Source organism: Salmo salar, chromosome ssa17 (assembly GCF_905237065.1).
Source record: "Salmo salar chromosome ssa17, Ssal_v3.1, whole genome shotgun sequence".
Lineage (NCBI taxonomy): Eukaryota > Metazoa > Chordata > Actinopteri > Salmoniformes > Salmonidae > Salmo > Salmo salar.
Window position 1 is genome coordinate 80,324,806 of NC_059458.1, and position 26,098 is coordinate 80,350,903.

Consider the following 26,098-nt stretch of genomic DNA (forward strand, 5'->3'; position numbering starts at 1 on the left):
AGAGAGTGAATCAACAGTGGGGGAAAATGACGTCGCTCAAAAACAGAGAAAGGAGACTGAATTTACGCCTGGTGGGCCTGGAAGAATCTGTGGAGGGTTCTGACCAAAACATTTTCTTCAAGATAATCTACCAAATGGATACTGTTGCTACAAGGGAGTAAGGCCGAATTTAAAACAGGCACACTGAATTCCACACTGTGAAAGAAGCAGGGGATTGCGTTACAGCTGAGGACAGGAGTCCAGCCAACCCCTCCAGATTCTCCCACTGCAAACAGAAGATAGGGATAATGATGCTCCCCCCCTCCTTCCTTGGATAACCCATCGCATTAAGACCCATAGCTAGTAAGATGGACACAACTAATGCTAAGCTAAGTAGATAATGTTGCCCACATTTATTTGTTATTCAGCTACATATCTCAGTACACTTTGTATGAGTAGCCTAGTTGATTATCTAACTTGGCTGTTAGAATTCTAGTGGTATGGCTGAAATACAGTTTGGCTCGGAGCTAGCTGGATAGCTAAGTTAGCTGGCAGGATAATTATTTGGTACTGGCTGCAAACTTCAGATGGCTAAAATATTTTGCTGTCAGTAATGAAGTCCTGGCTGGGTTAGTGTAAACTTCATAGGAATTAACATGCAGAGTGCTCTTAGATTTCAGTTTACGATGGACCTTGAACTCATTGTAAGGTTGGTAAAATTCCCATGTTTCAATTCTGCTATCAAGCGTACAAAATGCTTAGAAGACATCAGACGCAAAAAAAACCCAATATTGATATTGCCCTAGTTCAGGAAACCCATCTTAAACATTGTGATGTCTTGAGATTCCAGAACAGATACTATAAATGTGTTGCTCACTCCTCCGTCACTAACACAACAAAAGGCCCTTTCATATGATTTGGTAGAAAACAACGTATTCAGGTTAATGGTTCAGATAATGATGGTACAGGACGTTTTGTATTTGTCACTATGGTTAAACATCACACTAAGATGTGTTTTGCCTTAGTCTGCTGTCCAGAAATACATGATTGTAATGTCCGTCGTTCTGTCTCTAAAAAGCTCTTAGATCATTCACAATACCAACTTCTTGTGAGAGGAGATTTTAATAAGGAATGTAATTTTCAGTTAGATAGGTCTCATGTTTCATCTCACTCTCAAACTGATCAGGCCTCTCTCTGGTGACTTCATCTCATTTGCTACAGAGTTTAATATATTAGATGGCTGTCATTTTAGGAATTTGACTGTCAAAGATTACAATTTATTTTCTTCAAGACTGTCATGCCCTGGCCATAGAGAGGGTTTTATTCTATATTTTGGTTAGGCCAGGGTGTGACTAGGGTGGGCATTCTATGTCCTTTTTTCTATGCTTTGTATTTCTTTGTTTTGGCCTGGTATGGCTCTCAATCAGGGACAGCTGTACATCGTTGTCGCTGATTGGGAGCCATACTTAGGCAGTCGGTTTTCCTTTGGGGTTTTGTGGGTAGTTGTTTTCTGTCTTGTGTTTTTCACCTGACAGAGCTGTTGTGCTTTGTTCCACTTTGTTTTGTTGTTTCAGTGTTCAAGTACTAATAAACATGATGAACACGTACCACGCTGCATCTTGGTCCCCTCTGTCAGACGATCGTTACAAAGACATAATACATTTTCCCAGATAGACTATAGTATTTGTATCTCCCGATATAAACAGGTGTTTTCAGACAGCTGAGCTGCTCCCCATAGTCTTCTCTGACCATGGAAATGATCTTACTTGACAGCTCCAAACAGAAAGGTGCCAGAAGAGAGCATTTTAACACAACTTTGCTGCAGAACAATATACACTGCTCAAAAAAATAAAGGGAACACTTAAACAACACGTCCTAGACCAGAATGAAAGAAATAATCTTATTAAATACTTTTTTCTTTACATAGTTGAATGTGCTGACAACAAAATCACACAAAAATAATCAATGGAAATCCAATTTATCAACCCATGGAGGTCTGGATTTGGAGTCACACTCAAAATTAAATTGGAAAACCACACTACAGGCTGATCCAACTTTGATGTAATGTCCTTAAAACAAGTCAAAATGAGGCTCAGTAGTGTGTGTGGCCTGCACGTGCCTGTATGACCTCCCTACAACGCCTGGGCATGCTCCTGATGAGGTGGCGGATGGTCTCCTAAGGGATCTCCTCCCAGACCTGGACTAAAGCATCCGCCAACTCCTGGACAGTCTGTGGTGCAATGTGGCGTTGGTGGATGGAGCGAGACATGATGTCCCAGATGTGCTCAATTGGATTCAGGTCTGGGGAACGGGCGGGCCAGTCCATAGCATCAATGCCTTCCTCTTGCAGGAACTGCTGACACACTCCAGCCACATGAGGTCTAGCATTGTCTTGCATTAGGAGGAACCCAGGGCCAAGCGCACCAGCATATGGTCTCACAAGGGGTCTGAGGATCTTATCTCGGTACCTAATGGCAGTCAGGCTACCTCTGGCGAGCACATGGAGGGCTGTGCGGCCCCCCCAAAGAAATGCCACCCCACACCATGACTGACCCACCGCTAAACCGCTCATGCTGGAGGATGTTGCAGGCAGCAGAACGTTCTCCACGGCGTCTCCAGACTCTGTCACGTCTGTCACGTGCTCAGTGTGAACCTGCTTTCATCTGTGAAGAGCACAGGGCGCCAGTGGCGAATTTGCCAATCTTGGTGTTCTCTGGCAAATGCCAAACGTCCTGCACGGTGTTGGGCTGTAAGCACAACCCCCACCTGTGGACGTCGGGCCCTCATACCACCCTCATGGAGTCTGTTTCTGACCGTTTGAGCAGACACATGCACATTTGTGGCCTGCTGGAGGTCATTTTGCAGGGCTCTGGCAGTGCTCCTCCTGTTCCTCCTTGCACAAAGGCGGAGGTAGCGGTCCTGCTGCTGGGTTGTTGCCCTCCTACGGCCTCCTCCACGTCTGCTGATGTACTGGCCTCTCTCCTGGTAGCGCCTCCATACTCTGGACACTACGCTGACAGACACAGCAAAACTTCTTGCCACAGCTCGCATTGATGTGCCATCCTGGATGAGCTGCACTACCTGAGCCACTTGTGTGGGTTGTAGACTCCGTCTCATGCTACCACTAGAGTGAAAGCACCGCTAGCATTCAAAAGGGACCAAAACATCATCCAGGAAGAATAGGAACTGAGAAGTGGTCTGTGGTCTCCACCTGCAGAACCACTCCTTTATTGGGGGTGTCTTGCTTATTGCCTATAATTTCCACCTGTTGTCTATTCCATTTGCACAACAGCATGTGAAATTTATTGTCAATCAGTGTTGCTTCCTAAGTGGACAGTTTGATTTCACAGAAGTGTGATTGACTTGGAGTTACATTGTGTTGTTTAAGTGTTCCCTTTATTGTTTTGAGCAGTATATGTATATATATATATATATATATATAATTTTAAACAACTTTTAGCAAAGTTTAAATAATTTATATTGTTTAATACAGTTACTGACATTTCCCTCAGTCACTTTGGGAGGTGACAAACTGTTTTTCGAGAAGAAACTGTGCTTTGTTTGCCTCACCACTTTATTCAACTCGCAGTGAAATAATAATATTAGAGACAGAAAAGCAGATTGGTTGAAAATGAGCTGAAACAAACATGTACAGAGCAAAAAGATTTTAACAGCGTTAAAACACTTTAGTACAATCTAAAGCTGAATTTACAATGTGTAAATAACATACTATTCTGAGGCGGAGGAAGCTAGTAGCCTTGTTTCGGTTGTAAGGCTTAAAGCAAAATGAAGCCTTTTCTGGTATCAATACAATTCCAACACCATCTGGTAAGATATCACATGGCATGGCAGAAGTTAATGATATGTTTAGGCTATTTTATTCCCAAATATATATGTCAAAGGCTGACCCTGATAGTAGTAGGATGACCCAAAGTCCATAGAGAGCAATCTAAATTCCTTGATTCCCCACCTTACTCTTGAAGAGGATCAAACTGGGTTTATAAAGGGTCATTTAGCCTCATACAATATACTGTAACATGTCTATTGCACTTTTTAGTTTGGATGCAGAAAAAGCCTTTGATAGGCTACAATGGAACTGTCTGTGGTTTGTTTTGGAGTCCTTTGGGTTTTGGTAAAGGATTCATCTTCATGTTAAAAAACATTGTATTCGCACCTCAAGCAGCTGTGCAGAAAGGGAACGTTTTATCCAAGCCTTTCTGTTTCCAATGTTCCTCAAGCCATCAGATTGGTCCCACATGTTTCTCCCATCAATATTAAAGGTATGCAGCATAAAATTCTATACCGATGATACTTTTTACTGAATTTCTCAGACATCTCAAACTCCCTTTCACAGATTCTGAAATGATTTACTCTTCATGTTTCATTATCAGGATATAAAATAAACTGGGAAAAAGCTATACTGGTGCCCCTAAATATCCCTGCAAAACTGCTGACTTTGCCTGCTGTGGCGGAATGACACAGACTTGACTTATTTGGGAATATGCATATCCACCAAATGTTCCCAAGTTTGTAGAGAGAACTATGTCAACCTAAAAGAGGAGATTGCCTCTGATATACAGATGGGGCTTCTCTTAAAATGTCATTACAAGGCATGATTGCTCTAGTAAAAATGAATGTAGTCGGTCATCCACATTTTATTTTCTCTACGCTGCCTATACCACCTCCACCAAAATACTTTGAGGAATTCAAGTCAATGACCTCAAAGTTCAATTGGAATTCTAAAAAACTCAACATGATACTCTTACTTGGTTAAAAGGAACAGGAGGTTTGCCTCTTCCAGATTACAAATGATATTACTGGTGTTTCCAAATCAAATCCTTGAGAGTATGGTCCAATGATTGTATTGCAGCTTCATGGAGAGGCATAGAGGAATCACATGTTGCCCAACATAGACATACAGATCTATTTCTTCCCTGGTATTAAGTTAAAAACAGCTTTAAAAAAAAAATTGTTCAATTATTTCCAACTCACTACAAGTATGGTACTATCCTGAGAAACATCCCAGCTGAAACATTTGGTTCCATGGAAGTTGTGGGAACATACATTTTTGGTTTCTCATTGGTTCTGGGAAAGAAGCCATACGTTTCCTGACCAGTAAAACGTAATGTTTTTTTAAACATTCTGAGAACGGAAGTGAACATTTTGCATGTTCTGGGAGTGTACATTTTTAGGTAGCAGGGAGGTTCTGAGAATGTTTAACTATGTTTCCAGGGAGGTTCTGAGAATGTTTAACTATGGTACCAGGGAGGTTCTGAAAATGTTTAACTATGGTTCCAGGGAGGTTCTGAGAATGTTTAACTATGGTTCCAGGGAGGTTCTGAGAATGTTTAACTATGGTTCCAGGGAGGTTCTGAGAATGTTTAACTATGGTTCCAGGGAGGTTCTGAGAATGTTTAACTATGGTTCCAGGGAGGTTCTGAGAATGTTTAACTATGGTTGCCTGAAAGTTTTCCTTGGAGGTTGTATTAACGTTCTGAGCACAGAAATTATAGGTTATTTAAAGGTTATTAAATAACGTTCTGAGTACATGTTTCAATAAGACTTTTAATAACACTGCTAGCTTAGTTTGGGTTAAGTGTTTTGAACTCCACGCACAGATAGGACACATGGAAATTAATTTGCTTAGGCATTAATCATGCAAACACATAATTTGCTTTATTGTGGCATGGCGTCAGTGAGATTCAGACCTATGATCTTCTGGTTTCTATCCATGGAATTAGTCCACTGCACTACCAGGATGGAGTTAGCATGCCATGTTGTTTTTTTACTCATTCAAAGCTGTTCATTTTAGTCTATTCAAACAGAACCCATTTCAAAGGAAACAAGCACTCATTAAGATCGGTGTGGCCAATTAGTGGGCGCAAGCCAACACACCTGAACACACTAGAAGACAGAGAACGTTGTGTTGACGTTGAGAATGGAATATATATGTTGTTAAATAACATTCTTAGAACGTTCTTTGAACATTACAAATGTTTTCTTGTGTTTTTTATGGAAAGTTTAATGTTCTGAGAACATGACTTTAAATAGAACCATCAGGAACCCTACAGAAAACGCTATGCTGAGGTACTGAAATTCCCACTACGGAACGTAGCTTCTTAATGTTCTCTGAACTATTTAAGAACAATTCCCAATGTCAAACCAGTTGTAGAAGGTTCATAGAACGTTACAAAAATTGTAAATAAATGTAACCATGTTTGAACTTTAAGGAATCGTTCTGTTTTACGTGATGAAATACCAGGAAATAACGTTTTTTTTTTCAAGTTCCTTAAATGTGCTGTGAATGTTCCAAAGCCAATCAACTATCCTGCACCATTCACAGAACATTGTGGGAAGGTTGTATGCAAAATAACAATAGGACAACCACACTCTTACCAACAAGCTCAAAGAAAACATATGGTTTACATAACGTTATGTGCTAGCTGGGATAGGTGTCACACCCTGATCTGTTTCACCTGTCCTTGTTATTGTCTCCACCCCCTTCCAGGTTTCGCTTTGTTTTCTCCAGTGTATTTATCGCTGTGTTTCCTGTCTCTCTGTGCCAGTTCGCCTTTTATGTGCCAAGTCAACCAGTGGTTTTTCCCGTTCGCCTGCCTTTGCTATCCTCCTTTTTCTAGTCATCCCGGTTTTGACCCTTGCCTGTTTCTGGACTCTGTACCCGCCTGCCTGACCATTCTGCCTGCCTTGACCTCGAGCCTGTCTGCCACTCTGTACCTCCTGGACTCTGAACTGGTTTTGACCTTTTGCCTGTCCACGACCATTCTCTTGCCTTCCCCTTTGGATTATTAAACATTGTAAGGCTCCAACCATCTGTCTGCAGCTGGGTCTCTCCTTGTGTCATGATAATAGGCTACATCAAGAAGTTCTGTGACCCTTCTCTCATATGGCACAACCATAAACTGTTGTAAGCCTTTTGTGTATCCATACAATGCATTCGGAACCCCTTGACTTTTTCCACCTTTTGTTACATTACAGCCTTATTCTAAAACAGATTTTTGTATATTACCTCATCAATCTACACACAATATCCCATAATGAAAAAGCAAAAAAAGGTTTTTATAAATTTTGCAAATTTATACAAAATAAAACAGAAATATCATATTTACATTAATATCATCTTTCCCTCAATCCTGACTAGTATCCAAGTCCCTTCCTCTGAAAAACATCGCCACAGCATGATGCTGCCACCACCATGCTTCACCGTAGAAATGGTGCCAGGTTTCCTCCAGATGTGACACTTGGCATTCAGGCCAAAGAGTTCAATCTTGGTTTCATCAGATCAGAGAATCTTGTTTTTCATGGTCTGAGAATCATTTAGGTGCCTTTTGGCAAACTCCAAGCAGGCTGTCGTGTCTTTTACTGAGGAGTGGCTTCCTTCTGGCCACTCTACCATAAAGGCCTGATTGGTGGAGTGCTGCAGAGATGGTTGTCCTTCTGGAAGATTCTCCCATCTCCACAGAGGAACTCTGGAGCTCTGTCAGAGTGACCACCTCAAACAAATATATTTCAACAAGGATGTGAACAAGGATCCACGTTCATTTTTGTTGAATGAAGACTCTCCATCTGTGCTTCAACTGGTTCAGAAAATAATCATTTATGTCGGGTTAACAGCAGCAAAGAAAGGTTATCCTTAGCGCTTGATTTATCTCTCCAATCCTCTCACTTCAAACATGGTTATGATATTTTCAAGATATTGTTCGTACAGTATAGAGCAATCAGTAGCCATGATAAACAAAGCCTGTTGAAGCATGGTGATAGTACTGTGCAAAACTCTAACAGATTTTAAGATATTAACAACTGACCCTAAAGAATGGAGCTTCCTGGTAAAGGAGAGGTGGGAGGACATGTTCTGTTCTAAGAATCAGGTAATTTCCATGTAAAAGGATCCATGAACACCAACATGTGAAGTTTATAGGAGCATCTCAGATTGTGTGTCAAATGGAAGCTAAGAGTCCATATTTATCATTGAAATTAAGGCATAGATCCATATTCCATCGAACAAAATGCTGAATAAGCAAAGGCTTTGATTTCTGGTCAAACAGAAACGGGGTCTTGGAAAAACATCTTCCAGAAAAGGTCTTAAAAGGTTTAGAAATACATCAAAACACAATAATGTTCAAGTCAAGACCCCTGCCAACTAATATACACACTTATATTTAGTTTGGGATCATTTATTCTGCCTTCTGTACATTTAAGAAACATTGCCTTGTGCCTTGAAATGCCATTAACAAAACCCTATATATCTTTATGATATTTTAAATGTCTCTCCTTCATGAAGAGAGATGATAATGAAAGTTCACAGAAGTAACAAGAAAAGGTAGACCTACCAATTCGTTATAGTGTTTTTACTGATATATCAATATTGTTTATGAATTATTATTACCAAATCGATAATGGAATTTCCGATAATTGATAACGGAATATCTGCAGTTGTATTGGCTACAATGGGAAATCAAAGTAGTCACAAACCACAAGTGGGTTTACAAGTTTGGACAACATAGTAAAGAAAAGAAAACAGTAGAATCGAGTTCAGTACACAGTAGGGCACACTAGAGTTGAGAACACTATAATGTAGTGAACTATAATGTACTGAACTCTACCGTACTCTACTAAACTCTACTCTACTATAATGAACTATACTCTGATGAACTGAAGTCTACTCTACTGAACTCTACTGTACTGAACTGAACTCTACTGTATCAAACTCTACTGTACTGAACTCTACTCTACTGTACTGAACTATTCTCTATTGTACTGAACTCTACTGTACTGAACTGAACTCTACTGTTTCAAACTCTACTGTACTGAACTCTTCTCTACTGTACTGAACTCTACTCTACTGTACTGAACTCTACTGTACTGAACTCTACTGTACTGAACTGAACTCTACTGTATCAAACTCTACTGTACTGAACTGAATTCTACTGTATCAAACTCTACTGTACTGAACTCTACTCTGCTGTAATGAACTCTAACGTACTGAAATCTACTCTACTGTACTGAACTCTTCTCTACTGTACTGAAATCTACCCTACTCTACTGAACTCAACTCCACTGTACTGAACTCTACTTGACTGTACTGAACTCTTCTCTAATGTACTGAACTCTACCCTGCTGTACTGTACTGAACTCTACACTACTGAACTGAACTCTACTCTACTGAACTGAACTATACACTATTGTACTGAACTCTTCTCTACTGTACTGAACTCTACCCTGCTGTACTGTACTGAACTCTACTCTACTGAACTGAACTCTACTCTACTGAACTGAACTATACACTACTGTACTGAACTCTACTCTACTGAACTCTACTCTACTGAACTGAACTATACACTACTGTACTGAACTCTACTCTACTGAACTGAACTGAACTCTACTCTACTGAACTGAACTATACACTACTGTACTGAACTCTACTCTACTGAACTCTACTCTACTGAACTGAAATGTACTGAACTCTACTCTACTGAACTGAACTCTACTGTACTGTAAAGTACTGAACTCTACTCTATTCTACTGTACTGCACTCTACTCTACTGTACTGCACTCTACTCTACTGAACTCTACTCTACTGTACTGAACTCTACTGTACTGTACTGAACTCTACTCTACTGTACTGTACTCTACTGTACTGTACTTAACTCTACTGAACTCTACTGTACTGAACTCTACTCTACTCTACTGTGCTGTACTGTACTCTACTGTACTGAACTCTACTGTACTGTACTGAACTCTACTCTACTGTACTGTACTCTACTGTACTGTACTTAACTCTACTCTGCTCTACTGAACTCTACTGTACTGAACTCTACTCTACTGTACTGTACTGTACTGAACTGAACTCTACTCTACTGTACTGAACACCATTGTACTGAACTGTACTCTACTGTACAGAACTCTACTGCACTGAACTGTACTGAACTCTACTCTACTGTACTGAACTCTACTCAACTGTACTGTACTGAACTCTACTGTACTGAACTGTACTGTACTGAACTCTACTCTACTCTACTCTACTCTACTCTACTGAACTGAACTGAACTCTACTCTACTGTACTGAACTCCATTGTACTGAACTGTACTGAACTGTACTCTGCTGTACTGAACTCTACTGCACTGAACTGAACTGATCTCTACTCTACTGAACTGAACTGTACTGAACTGAACTGTACTGAACTGTACTGTACTGAACTGTACTGAACTCTACTGTACTTTACGGAATGCTATACTCTACTGTACTGAACTCTACACTACTCTACTGAACTCTACTCTACTGTACTGAACTCTACTGTACTGAACTATACAGTACTGCAATGTATGAACTCTACTCTACTCTACTGAACTCTACTGTACTGAACTCTATTCTACTGTACTGTACTCTACTGTACTGTACTGTACTCTACTGTACTGCGCTGAACTCTACTCTACTCTACTGTACTGAACTCTATTGTACTATACTGTGCTGAACTCTACTCTACTCTACTGTACTGAACTCTACTCTACTCTACTGAACTCTACTGTACTGTACTTAACTCTACTCTGCTCTACTGAACTCTACTGTACTGAACTCTACTCTACTCTACTGTACTGTACTGTACTGTACTGAACTCTACTCTACTCTACTGTACTCTACTGTACTGAACTCTACTGTACTGTACTGAACTCTACTCTACTGTACTGCAATGTACTGAACTCTACTCTACCCTACTCTACTGAACTCTACTGTACTGAACTCTACTCTACTGTACTGAACTCTATTCTACTCTACTGAACTCTACTGTAATGAACTCTACTCTACTCTACTGTACTGTACTGAACTCTACTCTACTGAACTCTACTCTACTCTACTGTACTGAACTCTACTCTACTCTACTGAACTCTACTGTACTGAACTCTACTCTACTCTACTGTACTGAACTCTATTCTACTCTACTGAACTCTACTGTAATGAACTATACTCTACTCTACTGTGCTGTACTGTACTCTACTGTACTGAACTCTACTCTACTGTACTGAACTCTATTCTACTCTACTGAACTCTACTGTACTGAACTCTACTCTACTCTACTGTACTGTACTGAACTCTACTCTACTGAACTCTACTCTACTGAACTCTACTCTACTGTACTGAACTCTACTCTACTCTACTGAACTCTACTGTACTGAACTCTACTCTACTCTACTGTACTGTACTGAACTCTACTCTACTCTACTGTACTGTACTGAACTCTACTCTACTCTACTCTACTGTACTGAACTCTATTGTTCTGTGCTGTACTTTGGAACATAGACGTCTATGATTGGTTCAGATTTGGTCTTTGCCAGGCAAACCAAATTTGTTCTTGTTTGGGGGCAGAGCTCATTAAAATAATAGCCAGTGTGTAGAATAATATGTTGCATATTTAGACCCTCGTCTAACCTGTTCAGGATACATCACCGTGAACAGAATGACATTCACATCCATAATAATGCATTTCTGTGTAGTACAGATCAGGGACCCATGATGAAATTCTGTTACCGCAGTCACTTCACTTACTGTCAAAATAAAACATTTCACAGTAAATAGCTGACACTCCATTCTTTCTGCCGACATTGTTGAATCTTCATACATAGCTGACACTCCATTCTTTCTGCCGACATTGTTGAATCTTCATACATAGCTGACACTCCATTCTTTCTGCCGACATTGTTGAATCTTCATACATAGCTGACACTCCATTCTTTCTGCCGACATTGTTGAATCTTCATACATAGCTGACACTCCATTCTTTCTGCCGACATTGTTGAATCTTCATACATAGCTGACACTCCATTCTTTCTGCCGACATTGTTGAATCTTCATTTGGAGCAGATATTTAAGATAGTTGTTGGAAAATGTGGACACGTAAAAAACGAAGAGAGATTTTACCAAACTTTTCATCTGCACAGTTCTCCCAGTAAATGTGTATTTGTAACATTTTCAGTGTAAATTGTTAAAAGTAGCCCTTGTGCATAGAGTTGTATGGTTTGTTAAACTTTGAAATCAATGGATTTCGTTTGGCATCCATTTTAAAGTGAAAAAGTCAGTGCAATTTCGATACCGTGAAATTTCCCATACCATCCAAACATTATATTGGGAACTCTTGCTTCCTGCCTGTACGATTCATTTTGTGTTCTCAAATAATTATGACTCCTGACAGTATGTACATAGCTATATTGTTTGCTTGTTTGTTTGTACAACATTTGAATTAGTTTTGTTTGTATTGTCAAGGATAATATTTGTACTGTGATCCTCCATTCATATGTGTTTGTATATAAAATAAATTGAATAAAAAATAAAAAAAATAGCCTTCTGAATGTGAATATGAAGCCATTCCAACAATGCTCACTTGTCGAGACAGTCTCCCACAGCTGATAAATAATCAACTGTCAACATAGAAGACCAAAATCCCAGTTGCTCCTCAACACTGGAGTGTCACAAAGGCTGGCGAATGAGCACAGAAGAAAACAGACACAAGCAGAAAGTAATTTCACATTGTTCCAGTTCAATTCTGAGGAGAACAACCATTGGGAGGAGAAATATATTTTTTTTTCAATGTTCCACTTTTTACTGGAAAACCTAAAAATGGGCTTGACTTCGTTTGTTTGATCTCTCAGTAATAGACTGTAACAATGCCAGGCCCAGAAAGTGGGTTAGTAACAGTACTGTATCACAGACAGACATGCTGGAGAGAGGAGCAGCTTTGATACTCAGTACTGTAACAGACCGCTGGAGAGAAGAGCAGCTTTGATACCAACAGTACTGGAGAGAAGAGCAGCTTTGATACTAACAGTACTGGAGAGAAGAGCAGCTTTGTTACTAACAGTACTGGAGAGAAGAGCAGCTTTGATACCAACAGTACTGGAGAGAAGAGCAGCTTTGATACTAACAGTACTGGAGAGAGGAGCAGCTTTGATACCAACAGTACTGGAGAGAAGAGCAGCTTTGATACTAACAGTACTGGAGAGAAGAGCAGCTTTGATACCAACAGTACTGGAGAGAAGAGCAGCTTTGATACCAACAGTGTACTGGAGAGAAGAGCAGCTTTGATACTAACAGTACTGGAGAGAAGAGCAGCTTTGATACCAACAGTACTGGAGAGAAGAGCAGCTTTGATACCAACAGTGTACTGGAGAGAAGAGCAGCTCTGATACCAACAGTACTGGAGAGAAGAGCAGCTTTGATACCAACAGTACTGGAGAGAAGAGCAGCTTTGATACCAACAGTACTGGAGAGAAGAGCAGCTTTGATACCAACAGTACTGGAGAGAAGAGCAGCTTTGATACCAACAGTACTGGAGAGAAGAGCAGCTTTGATACTAACAGTACTGGAGAGAAGAGCAGCTTTGATACCAACAGTACTGGAGAGAAGAGCAGCTTTGATACCAACAGTGTACTGGAGAGAAGAGCAGCTTTGATACTAACAGTACTGGAGAGAAGAGCAGCTTTGATACCAACAGTACTGGAGAGAAGAGCAGCTTTGATACCAACAGTGTACTGGAGAGAAGAGCAGCTCTGATACTAACAGTACTGGAGAGAAGAGCAGCTTTGATACCAACAGTACTGGAGAGAAGAGCAGCTTTGATACCAACAGTGTACTGGAGAGAAGAGCAGCTTTGATACCAACAGTACTGGAGAGAAGGGCAGCTTTGATACCAACAGTACTGGAGAGAAGGGCAGCTTTGATACTAACAGTACTGGAGAGAGGAGCAGCTTTGATACCAACAGTGTACTGGAGAGAAGAGCAGCTTTGATACCAACAGTACTGGAGAGAAGAGCAGCTTTGATACCAACAGTACTGGAGAGAGGAGCAGCTTTGATACCAACAGTACTGGAGAGAAGAGCAGCTTTGATACTAACAGTACTGGAGAGAAGAGCAGCTTTGATACCAACAGTACTGGAGAGAAGAGCAGCTTTGATACCAACAGTGTACTGGAGAGAAGAGCAGCTTTGATACTAACAGTACTGGAGAGAAGAGCAGCTTTGATACCAACAGTACTGGAGAGAAGAGCAGCTTTGATACCAACAGTGTACTGGAGAGAAGAGCAGCTCTGATACCAACAGTACTGGAGAGAAGAGCAGCTTTGATACCAACAGTACTGGAGAGAAGAGCAGCTTTGATACCAACAGTACTGGAGAGAAGAGCAGCGTTGATACCAACAGTACTGGAGAGAAGAGCAGCTTTGATACTAACAGTACTGGAGAGAAGAGCAGCTTTGATACCAACAGTACTGGAGAGAAGAGCAGCTTTGATACCAACAGTGTACTGGAGAGAAGAGCAGCTTTGATACTAACAGTACTGGAGAGAAGAGCAGCTTTGATACCAACAGTACTGGAGAGAAGAGCAGCTTTGATACCAACAGTGTACTGGAGAGAAGAGCAGCTCTGATACTAACAGTACTGGAGAGAAGAGCAGCTTTGATACCAACAGTACTGGAGAGAAGAGCAGCTTTGATACCAACAGTGTACTGGAGAGAAGAGCAGCTTTGATACCAACAGTACTGGAGAGAAGGGCAGCTTTGATACCAACAGTACTGGAGAGAAGGGCAGCTTTGATACTAACAGTACTGGAGAGAGGAGCAGCTTTGATACTAACAGTACTGGAGAGAAGAGCAGCTTTGATACCAACAGTACTGGAGAGAAGAGCAGCTTTGATACTAACAGTACTGGAGAGAAGAGCAGCTCTGATACTAACAGTACTGGAGAGAAGAGCAGCTTTGACACCAACAGTACTGGAGAGAAGAGCAGCTTTGATACCAACAATGTACTGGAGAGAAGAGCAGCTCTGATACTAACAGTACTGGAGAGAAGAGCAGCTTTGATACCAACAGTACTGGAGAGAAGAGCAGCTTTGATACCAACAGTACTGGAGAGAAGAGCAGCTTTGATACCAACAGTACTGGAGAGAAGAGCAGTTTTGATACTAACAGTACTGGAGAGAAGAGCAGCTTTGATACCAACAGTGTACTGGAGAGAAGAGCAGCTTTGATACTAACAGTACTGGAGAGAAGAGCAGCTCTGATACTAACAGTACTGGAGAGAAGAGCAGCTCTGATACCAACAGTACTGGAGAGAAGAGCAGCTTTGATACCAACAGTACTGGAGAGAAGAGCAGCTTTGATACCAACAGTACTGGAGAGAAGAGCAGCTTTGATACCAACAGTACTGGAGAGAAGAGCAGCTCTGATACCAACAGTACTGGAGAGAAGAGCAGCTTTGATACCAACAGTACTGGAGAGAGGAGCAGCTTTGATACCAACAGTACTGGAGAGAGGAGCAGCTTTGATACCAACAGTACTGGAGAGAAGAGCAGCTTTGATACCAACAGTACTGGAGAGAAGAGCAGCTTTGATACCAAAAGTACTGGAGAGAAGAGCAGCTTTGATACTAACAGTACTGGAGAGAAGAGCAGCTTTGATACTAACAGTACTGGAGAGAAGAGCAGCTCTGATACCAACAGTACTGGAGAGAGGAGCAGCTTTGATACCAACAGTACTGGAGAGAAGAGCAGCTTTGATACCAACAGTACTGGAGAGAAGAGCAGCTTTGATACCAACAGTACTGGAGAGAAGAGCAGCTTTGATACCAACAGTACTGGAGAGAAGAGCAGCTTTGATACCAACAGTACTGGAGAGAAGAGCAGCTTTGATACCAACAGTACTGGAGAGAAGAGCAGCTTTGATACCAACAGTACTGGAGAGAAGAGCAGCTTTGATACCAACAGTACTGGAGAGAAGAGCAGCTTTGATAACAACAGTACTGGAGAGAAGAGCAGCTCTGATACTAACAGTACTGGAGAGAAGAGCAGCTTTGATACCAACAGTGTACTGGAGAGAAGAGCAGCTTTGATACCAACAGTACTGGAGAGAAGAGCAGCTTTGATACCAACAGTACTGGAGAGAAGAGCAGCTTTGATAACAACAGTACTGGAGAGAAGAGCAGCTCTGATACTAACAGTACTGGAGAGAAGAGCAGTGTTGAGCTGTAGAGATGGGAGAGGGAGATTCTCGGGCAAAACAGAGTGTTGTCCAGCAATGGATGGTCCATTGGGGAGCCAGACACAGCAGAGAGAAACCTGTTGTGTCAGATGAGTGTATGTGTGTGTGTGTGTGTGTGTGTGTGTGTGTGTGTGTGTGTGTGTGTGTGTGTGTGTGTGTGTGTGTGTGTGTGTGTGTGTGTGTGTGTGTGTGTGTGTGTGTGTGTGTGTGTGTGTGTGTGTTCAGGCTTTGGCCAGATGTCTAATTACTGTGTGAGAGCAGCAGGAGGAGGATGTGTTAAACGGTATTTCCTCTCCAACTATCTGTTCTCTCTATAATGAGGAGATAAAAGACCAATCAGCTGAAGCCAGGACATATACAGTAGTCTGTGTCCTAAATGGCACCCTACTGTATTCCCTACACACTACTCTATGGTCCGTGTTCTAAAGAAGTGCACTACATAGGGGAAAGGGTGCCTTTTTGGGACTCAGGCAGGATATATAGGACCCCAGGGTGTTAATCTGCCAGTGTAGATGGCTGTTGGTGCTTGTGTGTGTATCCTATCCTGTCAGCCTCTGTAGCCCTGGCCCTATAAACCCTCTAAGGACAACGTGCTGATGAGTCTGAACAGAACAGTGCAGGAGTGTTTTAGTGTCCTAGACAGAGGGAGGAATAAACATGGGGGGAATGGGTCAAATTCAAGTTGAATGGAAAGAGCTGAGTTTTAAAGGGGACATAATGTGATCCTGTATCCCATCACACATCAATCAGATGGACGGTTAAACAACATGGCTAACAGTAGCCAATACAGTGTTTACAGTACCTGTATCCCATCACACATCAATCAGATGGACGGTTAAACAACAGGGCTAACGGTAGCCAATACAGTGTTTACAGTACCTGTATCCCATCACACATCAATCAGATGGACGGTTAAACAACAGGGCTAACGGTAGCCAATACAGTGTTTACAGTACCTGTATCCCATCACACATCAATCAGATGGACGGTTAAACAACAGGGCTAACGGTAGCCAATACAGTGTTTACAGTACCTGTATCCCATCACACATCAATCAGATGGACGGTTAAACAACAGGGCTAACGGTAGCCAATACAGTGTTTACAGTACCTGTATCCCATCACACATCAATCAGATGGACGGTTAAACAACAGGGCTAACGGTAGCCAATACAGTGTTTACAGTACCTGTATCCCATCACACATCAATCAGATGGACGGTTAAACAACAGGGCTAACGGTAGCCAATACAGTGTTTACAGTACCTGTATCCCATCACACATCAATCAGATGGACGGTTAAACAACAGGGCTAACGGTAGCCAATACAGTGTTTACAGTACCTGTATCCCATCACACATCAATCAGATGGACGGTTAAACAACAGGGCTAACGGTAGCCAATACAGTGTTTACAGTACCTGTATCCCATCACCCATCAATCAGATGGACGGTTAAACAACAGGGCTAACGGTAGCCAATACAGTGTTTACAGTACCTGTATCCCATCACACATCAATCAGATGGACGGTTAAGAAACAGGGCTTTCAAGGACTTAGTTATCAGGCTAGCAGTGGCCAATACAGTGTTCACCTGTACCCTTTCGATACAATTACAATAAATTAATTTAGCAAAAGTTCCAACACAGCTGTTTTTATCTCAATATCAAATCATTTATGGGTAACAATTAAGTACCTTACTGTGAATGTTTACAACAAAAATAGCTTCTTAGCAAATAGCAATTTCTCAAGCAAGAATTTAGCTAGGACTGTCTGGGAGTGGTCTGAGTTGGGGAGGGGAAAACTGAAAACTAGCTGTTATTGGCAGAGAGGTTTGGAACTCTCTTTCTCATTGGTCTAATAGGGTGACAATCTTAGTGAGTGGACTATTGTGATGAAATAAATGTATTGAAAATGAATGAATGGGTGTAATGGAAAGAAAACATCACCTAGCTGAACTGCAGGGGTTGAGCTTATCATTTATCATCACAACAAATAATGACTGTTAGAACGCGCACAGAGGGTTTATTAATGTGTTACTGGCTGCATCTCACTAATGCTATATTTATGCAGAAACATGGAGCTGTGTTTTCCATTACCTATAATGACTGTGCCAGATGTGAGCCTCTGATCTCTGTCAAGCCTTCATTAACCTGTGGATATGGCAGCAGTCCTCTTTGTTACTGATATATAAAACCCTTCTGATCTCTATCAGCTAGACAAACTAATGGACTGTGTGTGTGTGTGTGTGTGTGTGTGTGTGTGTGTGTGTGTGTGTGTGTGTGTGTGTGTGTGTGTGTGTGTGTGTGTGTCTGTCTGTCTGTCTGTCTGTCTGTCTGTCTGTCTGTCTGTCTGTCTGTCTGTCTGTCTGTCTGTCTGTCTGTGTGTGTGTGTGTGTGTGTGTGTGAGAGACAGAGAGAAAGAGTCTTTGATGTAGACCCAGAGTTTGATTAAGGCACCTGCCTGAGAGACTCAGGGAAAACAGAGTAGAACACAAACACTCAGCCCTCATCCTATTGTCATCAAGGAGCCTGGTATAACTGAAGCTCTACTCTGCTGTGGTGACGAAGGACCAGGAGTGTTTTACCACGTGACCTGATCAGAAAAACACTCCAGCCCCCAGTTACAGGGTATAATTAAGACCCATGGTTTCAAGTAAGGAACAACTCAGGGCCCTAAAGATGGCATGAGTTTAGTCAGTAGTGTTTTGTACCTGATGGTACAAAAAGTGTAATGCATAGAATTACCTAGCGTAGCATAGCATTACATAGCCTAGTGTATTGTATAGTAATGTAGCCTAGTGTAGCATAGCCTAGCCTAGCATAGCATAGTGTATTATACCTGATCACTGATTTCATGCACCACCACCATAATGAGCTCCATCTGGTAAGAGAAGTGTAGCGTAGCATAGCCTAGCCTAGCCTAGCATAGTGTGTTATACCTGATCGCTGATCTCATGCACCACCACCATAATGAGCTCCATCTGGTAAGAGAAGTGTAGCGTAGCCTAGCCTAGCCTAGCATAGTGTATTATACCTGATCGCAGATCTCATGCATCACCACTGTAATGAGCTCCATCTGGTAAGAGAAGTGTATCGTAGCCTTCCATAGCATAGCATAGTGTATTATAAGTGATGGCTGATCTCATGCACCGCCATCATGGTTAGCTTCATCTGGTGGGAGAAGTGTAGCATAGCCTAGCATAGCATAGTGTATTATACCTGATGGCAGATCTCATGAACCACCACCATGGTTAGCTCCATCTGGTAGGAAAAGGATGAGACCTCTGGGTCCAGTAGGATCTTCTGCTCTACAAACACACTCAGACCCCAGTTCTCCATGGCAGCGTAGGGGTGCTTGGGCACGGCCAGCAGGTCTGGTAAAAACACAGAGAGGTTAAAGGTTAGAGAGAAGAGTGCAGCAGCCGAGACACGAGGTAACAAAACAAAAACAACATCCTTGAATTCACGTCCACCTGTTGACACCGTCGAAGTCAAAACAACTAAAAGGAGCAAGGCACTCGTCATGTAATTAGTTTAAAATGCCTTTATGTAAGTTACGGCATGATCGGCTCCCCTAGTGGCGCAGAGGTCTAAGGCACGGCATCTCAGTGCTAGAGGCGTCACTACAGACCCTGGTTCAGAGGTCTAAGGCACGGCATCTCAGTGCTAGAGGCGTCACTACAGACCCTGGTTCCATTCCAGCCTGAATCACATCCGGCCGTGATTGGAAGTCCCATAAGGCGGCTCACAATTGGCCCAGCGTCGTCTGGGTTTGACCGGGGTAGGCCGTCATTCTAAATAAGAATTGGTTCTTAACTGACTTGCCTAGTTAAATAAAGGTTAAATAAATATGTAAGTTATGGCATGATTAATAGGACAACAAGTTTCAAACTCAGACGTGTTTAGTCAGCAAGTCCTTCGTCAAGGGAGAAACCAAGATACAACGACACAACGCTGCCTTCTACTAAACAGACCACGCTCCAATCAACCCTGGTTGAAGAGGGAGTGGTTACACCATAATTAGTAGTCATTGGACAACAGCTAGTAAACAATAATCTAGGTTCAACAGTGAAACAGATGTGTTGATCCAAATGCGTATTCATAAAGGCATTAGAACAACTGGAAAAGATAAAGTAGTACTAGCCTTGAATGGTTTGTCTTTTGGTTTGGCAGACAGGTTGTGAAGAATTGGCATCACAAATGTACACACGCACACGCACGCACGCACGCACGCACACACACACACACAGGTCAAAGGTGAGAGAGGAAGAGGACACAGCCGAGACATGAGAGGTTTTCAGACAACAGGTAAAGGACATTTCAAGGCAACCATTGTTTACTGGGTTTTTTTCTTCAAAGACATGGACCACGTAGGCTTTTCTTTATGGAAGATGAGGAAAGTAAGAAACTTGTCTTTTTACATATATATGTGCCTTGTCACTGGGAAACACATATCTTTCTCCCTCTCCGGGTCTCTCCACTAAGGAAAAGAGAGTGGTGGAGTTCTCTGTGACAGCCGTTGAGTGATGGAAGACATTTCCACAGCAAGATAAAGAAAAAGGGGGATTTTAAAACTCCGCTTTATTTATTACAAGGAATGAAAGAACCATTTTTATTTCTCAGGAGTCAACAGGCAGTAAAAAAAAGGCACTGTGTTTCCCTTTTAAAAACAACAGCCCTAGTTTACACAGAGAGAGACAGAGACGATCCTAACCGGGACAGATGTCATTTTGTTTCACTGAATCCATGCAGAATTCCCAGCTCTCTACTGTCAACACTGTTACTGTGCTTTCTATTGTGTTTCCAATAAACATCACCTGCAGAAGTAAGAAATAAGCTGCTACTTTAAGACTAGCTTCCTTAATCTGGGAGACTGGCAGTATCATGACGTGTGATTGGTGCGTTGACAATTTGGCTCAATGGCAGTACCCGCAGGGGTCAGGCGTAGAAGAAACTAAATCTCTTATTTAAAAACCAGGAAGCGGGAAGATTAGACTCATGTTTTTGTGGGCATAGTAGGAGGCCTGTAAATTCAGGCACCTGTAAATTCTGCACGCCTTATCACAGCCTTGGCAAACCCAAGTGTTTTTGATCCACTCCTTATCTTAGTCAAAGTCAACATGCGGCGTGGTTTTAAAAAAACAAGTTCGAGTAAGTACTGTGGCTGTTGCAGTGCCGTAATACGATTACCGGGTTGTTTTGGGAAGAAACTAGATACACGCTATGTACAGCCATTTGCATATTCCTTTGAGGTAAATGACTGATCATTTCTGGAAGTGAGGGGTTATCTATCGCTTGGCGTGTGACAGAGAAATGTGACATGGATGCATGCGCTCCTGTGCCTCACGCCTGTAGAGTATCGGGAGGCTGTGACAGGGGAGGGAAACATCCCAGTGTTTGTGAGACATAGTTTAGGAAGCAGCAGGAAGGAGCTAGAGGATATCATGAATAGACTTGATTTGAGAGAGAGGGGTATGAAGGAGAGGGAGAGAGGGAGGGAGAGAAGAAGAACGAGAGAAGGGGAGAAAGAGAAACGTTCTCATAACGACAGCTCTCATAACGACGGCTCTCATAACGACGGTTCTCATAACGACGGCTCTCATAACGACGGTTCTCATAACGACGGCTCTCATAACGACGGCTCTCATAACGACGGCTCTCATAAAGACGGCTCTCATAACGACGGTTCTCATAACGACGGCTCTCATAACGACGGTTCTCATAACGACGGTTCCCATAACGACCGCTCTCATAACGACGGCTCTCATAACGACGGTTCTCATAAAGACGGCTCTCATAACGACGGCTCTCATAACGACGGCTCTCATAACGACGGCTCTCATAACGACGGCTCTCATAACGACGGCTCTCATAACGACGGCTCTCATAACGACGGTTCTCATAACGACGGCTCTCATAACGACCGCTCTCATAACGACGGCTCTCATAACGACGGCTCTCATAACGACGGCTCTCATAACGACGGTTCTCATAACGACGGTTCCCATAACGACCGCTCTCATAACGACCGCTCTCATAACGACGCCTCTCATAAAGACGGCTCTCATAACGACGGTTCTCATAACGACGGTTCTCATAACGACGGTTCTCATAACGACGGCTCTCATAACGACGGCTCTCATAACGACGGCTCTCATAACGACGGTTCTCATAACGACGGTTCTCATAACGACGGTTCTCATAACGACGGTTCTCATAACGACGGTTCTCATAACGACGGCTCTCATAACGACGGTTCTCATAACGACGGCTCTCATAACGACGGCTCTCATAACGACGGTTCTCATAACGACGGCTCTCATAACGACGATTCTCATAACGACGGTTCTCATAACGACGGTTCTCATAACGACGGCTCTCATAACGACGGCTCTCATAACGACGGCTCTCATAACGACGGCTCTCATAACGACGATTCTCATAACGACGGCTCTCATAACGACGATTCTCATAACGACGGCTCTCATAACGACGGTTCTCATAACGACGGTTCTCATAACGACGGTTCTCATAACGACGGCTCTCATAACGACGGCTCTCATAACGACGATTCTCATGGCACCAGGACAAAAACAACAAGATGAATGTGGAAAACAACAACAACGCACCGTTATAAAACAGGCATGACGATAGAAGCTAACCAGATGTTTCTATTGAATTAGCATTCTAGAATTAGACGCAAAGAGGAAATTAAAAGGGAACAGGCAGGCTCTAATTGGCCATTGTAATTGTGATTTATGACTGAAAGACTTGACGGCTACGGGGCAATTCCAGTTTTATATTGGCTCTGCATGGGCTGCATGGGCTTCCAATGAGGCGGCTGATGACAATGAACAGGGGCACACGCAGGGCGACACGCTGTATCCACACAGGTCGACACGCTCTAACCATTTTCACGGGAGGAAAAGTTAATTAGCTGATTAAATAGAGGCATCCACTTTCCGACACGTAAAATGTGTGTGTTTATACGCTTTCAAGGAAGGAAACGTTGATTAGCTGATTAAATAGTGGTATGCATCTATCTGTCCAGACATCACAGCCCTTACACTTCTAACAGGATACAGTAGGAATATGTTACACTTCTAACAGGATACAGTAGGAATATGTTACACTTCTAACAGGATACAGTAGGAATATGTTACACTTCTAACAGGATACAGTAGGAATATGTTACACTTCTAACAGGATACAGTAGGAATATGTTACACTTCTAACAGGATACAGTAGGAATATGTTACACTTCTAACAGGATACAGTAGGAATATGTTACACTTCTAACAGGATACAGTAGGAATATGTTACACTTCTAACAGGATACAGTAGGGATATGTTACACTTCTAACAGGATACAGTAGGAATATGTTACACTTCTAACAGGATACAGTAGGGATATGTTACACTTCTAACAGGATACAGTAGGAATATGTTACACTTCTAACAGGATACAGTAGGAATATGCTACAGGCACTGAGATGTGGACATCCCTATTTGTCTATTATATCAAACTCCTTCTCACTCCTACACACACTCACACAAATGATTCACTGTCTATTATATCAAACTCCTTCTCACTCCTACACACACTCACACAAATGATTCACTTAGTCTTCATCAAGATGGCCTCTGAGAAGTCTTCGGCGGGAACAGAGTGGTGAAGGGTTAATGTGGTGGTTGGAGGCAGAGGAAAAGAGGAAGCAGAGGAGGAATGGGAGAGGAGAGGATGGATGGGTTAGGAGAGAGGAGAGGAGGGATTGGAGAGATGAGGAGGAATGGATGGGAGAGAAGGGATGACACCGGAGAGGATGAGTTTGGAGAGGAGGGATGAGAGAGGAGAGGAGGAGTTTGGAGAGGAGGGATGGGAGGGATGGGAGAGGAGAGGAGGAGTTTGGAGAGGTGGGATGGGAGAGGAGGGATGGGAGAGGAGAGGAGGAGTTTGGAGAGGAGGAATGAGAGGAGAGGAGGAGTTTGGAGAGGGGGGGATGGGAGAGGAGAGGAGGAGTTGGGATGGGAGGGATGGGAGAGGAGAGGAGGAGTTTGGAAAGGAGGGATGGGAGAGGAGGGGTTTGGAGAGGTGGGATGGGAGGGATGGGAGAGGAGAGGAGGAGTTTGGAGAGGTGGAATGGGAGGGATGGGAGAGGAGAGGAGGAGTTTGGAGAGGAGGAATGGGATGGGAGGGATGGGAGAGGAGAGGAGGAGTTTGGAGAGGTGGGATGGGATGGGATGGGAGGGATGAGAGAGGAGAGGAGGCGTTTGGAAAGGAGGAATGAGAGAGGAGAAGAGGAGTTTGGAAAGGTGGGATGGGAGGGATGAGAGAGGAGAGGAGGTATGAGAGAGGAGAGGAAGGGTTTGGAGAGGAGGGATGGGAGAGGAGGGATGGGAGAGGAGGGATGAGAGAGGAGGGATGGGAGAGGAGGGATGGGAGAGGAGAGGAGGAGTTTGGAGAAGAGGGATGGGAGAGGAGGGATGGGAGAGGAGGGATGAGAGAGGAGGGATGGGAGAGGAGGGATGGGAGAGGAGAGGAGGAGTTTGGAGAGGAGGGATGGGAGTTCTGAAAAGAGGAAGAGCCATGCGGACAACAGAAGGAAAGAGATGGAGTAAAGTTTTTTTTTTTAAACCACACAGCTTGTATCGTCAAATGGGGAAAGAGCCTCCCAAGTTACACGACAACAATTATTAAAACCACACTAACAGGCAAGCAGGTGTGCACAGGGACACACACACACAGATGCACACCCCCACACACAGCAAGCAGCCAGGGTGAGGGAGCCTAGAACAGTCTATTTTTAGACTATGGATTTTGGAACCTTGCTTGTGTGTGTGTGTGTGTGTGTGTGTGTGTGTGTGTGTGTGTGTGTGTGTGTGTGTGTGTGTGTGTGTGTGTGTGTGTGTGTGTGTGTGTGTGTGTGTGTGTGTAGTAGGTACAGTACTCTGAAGCTCTTGACTACCACCACAGGGCGATGCTGTTAAAAAGGGCCAGTGTGTCAGTGTCTGTCCTAAAGCATCTCCTTCAGCCTTACAATCCTGTCCGTCACACAGATCTCTGAGTCTCCACACTGCGTCTGATTAGTTACAGTAGATTAAGAAGAAAACATCAATCAACGTTGCTGTATGAAGTTGTGAACAGTTAAGAGACCAACTAGGCTACATTACAGTATCAACATAAAGCCTGGTAGAGACTTATAGACAAACACTAGTACCGCACTTACTGAGTCAGCCCAATGTACTTGTGTGTGTGTGTGTGTGTGTGTGTGTGTGTGTGTGTGTGTGTGTGTGTGTGTGTGGCGGGGGGGCAAGCTGGTCCTGGGGTTCTGTTCACAAACGCAAACAGACCCCACAGAACCCCAGGACAGCAACACAATTATACCCAACCAAATCATGAGAAAACAAAAATATTACTACTTGACACATTGGAAAGAATTAACAAAAAAACAGAGCAAACTAGAATGCTATTTGTCCCTAAACAGAGAGTACGCAGTGGCAGAATAACTGACCACTGTGACTGACCCAACCTTAAGGAAAGCTTTGACTATGTACAGACTCAGTGAGCATAGCCTTGCTATTGAGAAAGGCCGCCGTAGGCAGACCTGGCTCTCAAGAGAAGACAGGCTATGTGCACACTGCCCACAAAATGAGGTGTAAACTGAGCTGCACTTCCTAACCTTCTGCCAAAGGTTAGGAAGTGCAGGTTACACAGATCCACAAACTCCCATATCTATTGGGTGAAATAGCACAGTGTTCCATCACAGCAGCAAGATGTGTGACCTGTTGCCACAAGAAAAGAGCAACCAGTGAAGAACAAACACCATTATAAATACAACCCATATTTATGTTGATTTATCTTCCTTTTAGTACTTTAACTATTTGCACACCGTTACAACACTGTACATAGACATAATATGACATTTGACATTTTCATTTTTTATTTCACTTTTGTTTTTTATCTACTTTGGCAAGGTAAACATTTGTTTTCCATGCCAATAAAACACTTATATTCAATTGAAATTGAGAGAGAGAGAGAAACAGAGAGAGAGAGAGAGAAACAGAGAGAGAGAGAGAGAAA

At 42.7% G+C, this 26,098-nt stretch overlaps 1 protein-coding gene across 1 annotated transcript in view; it reads right to left on the reverse strand.

The window, feature by feature from the left end:
* Window positions 1-26,098, reverse strand: part of LOC106595568 (thyrotropin-releasing hormone-degrading ectoenzyme) — a 449,769-nt gene that overhangs the window by 224,544 nt on the left and 199,127 nt on the right. Inside the window, exon 4 of the mRNA XM_045700210.1 lies at window positions 19,237-19,391. Coding sequence (XP_045556166.1) covers window positions 19,237-19,391 — 155 coding nt within the window. The remainder of the gene's footprint in view (window positions 1-19,236; window positions 19,392-26,098) is intronic.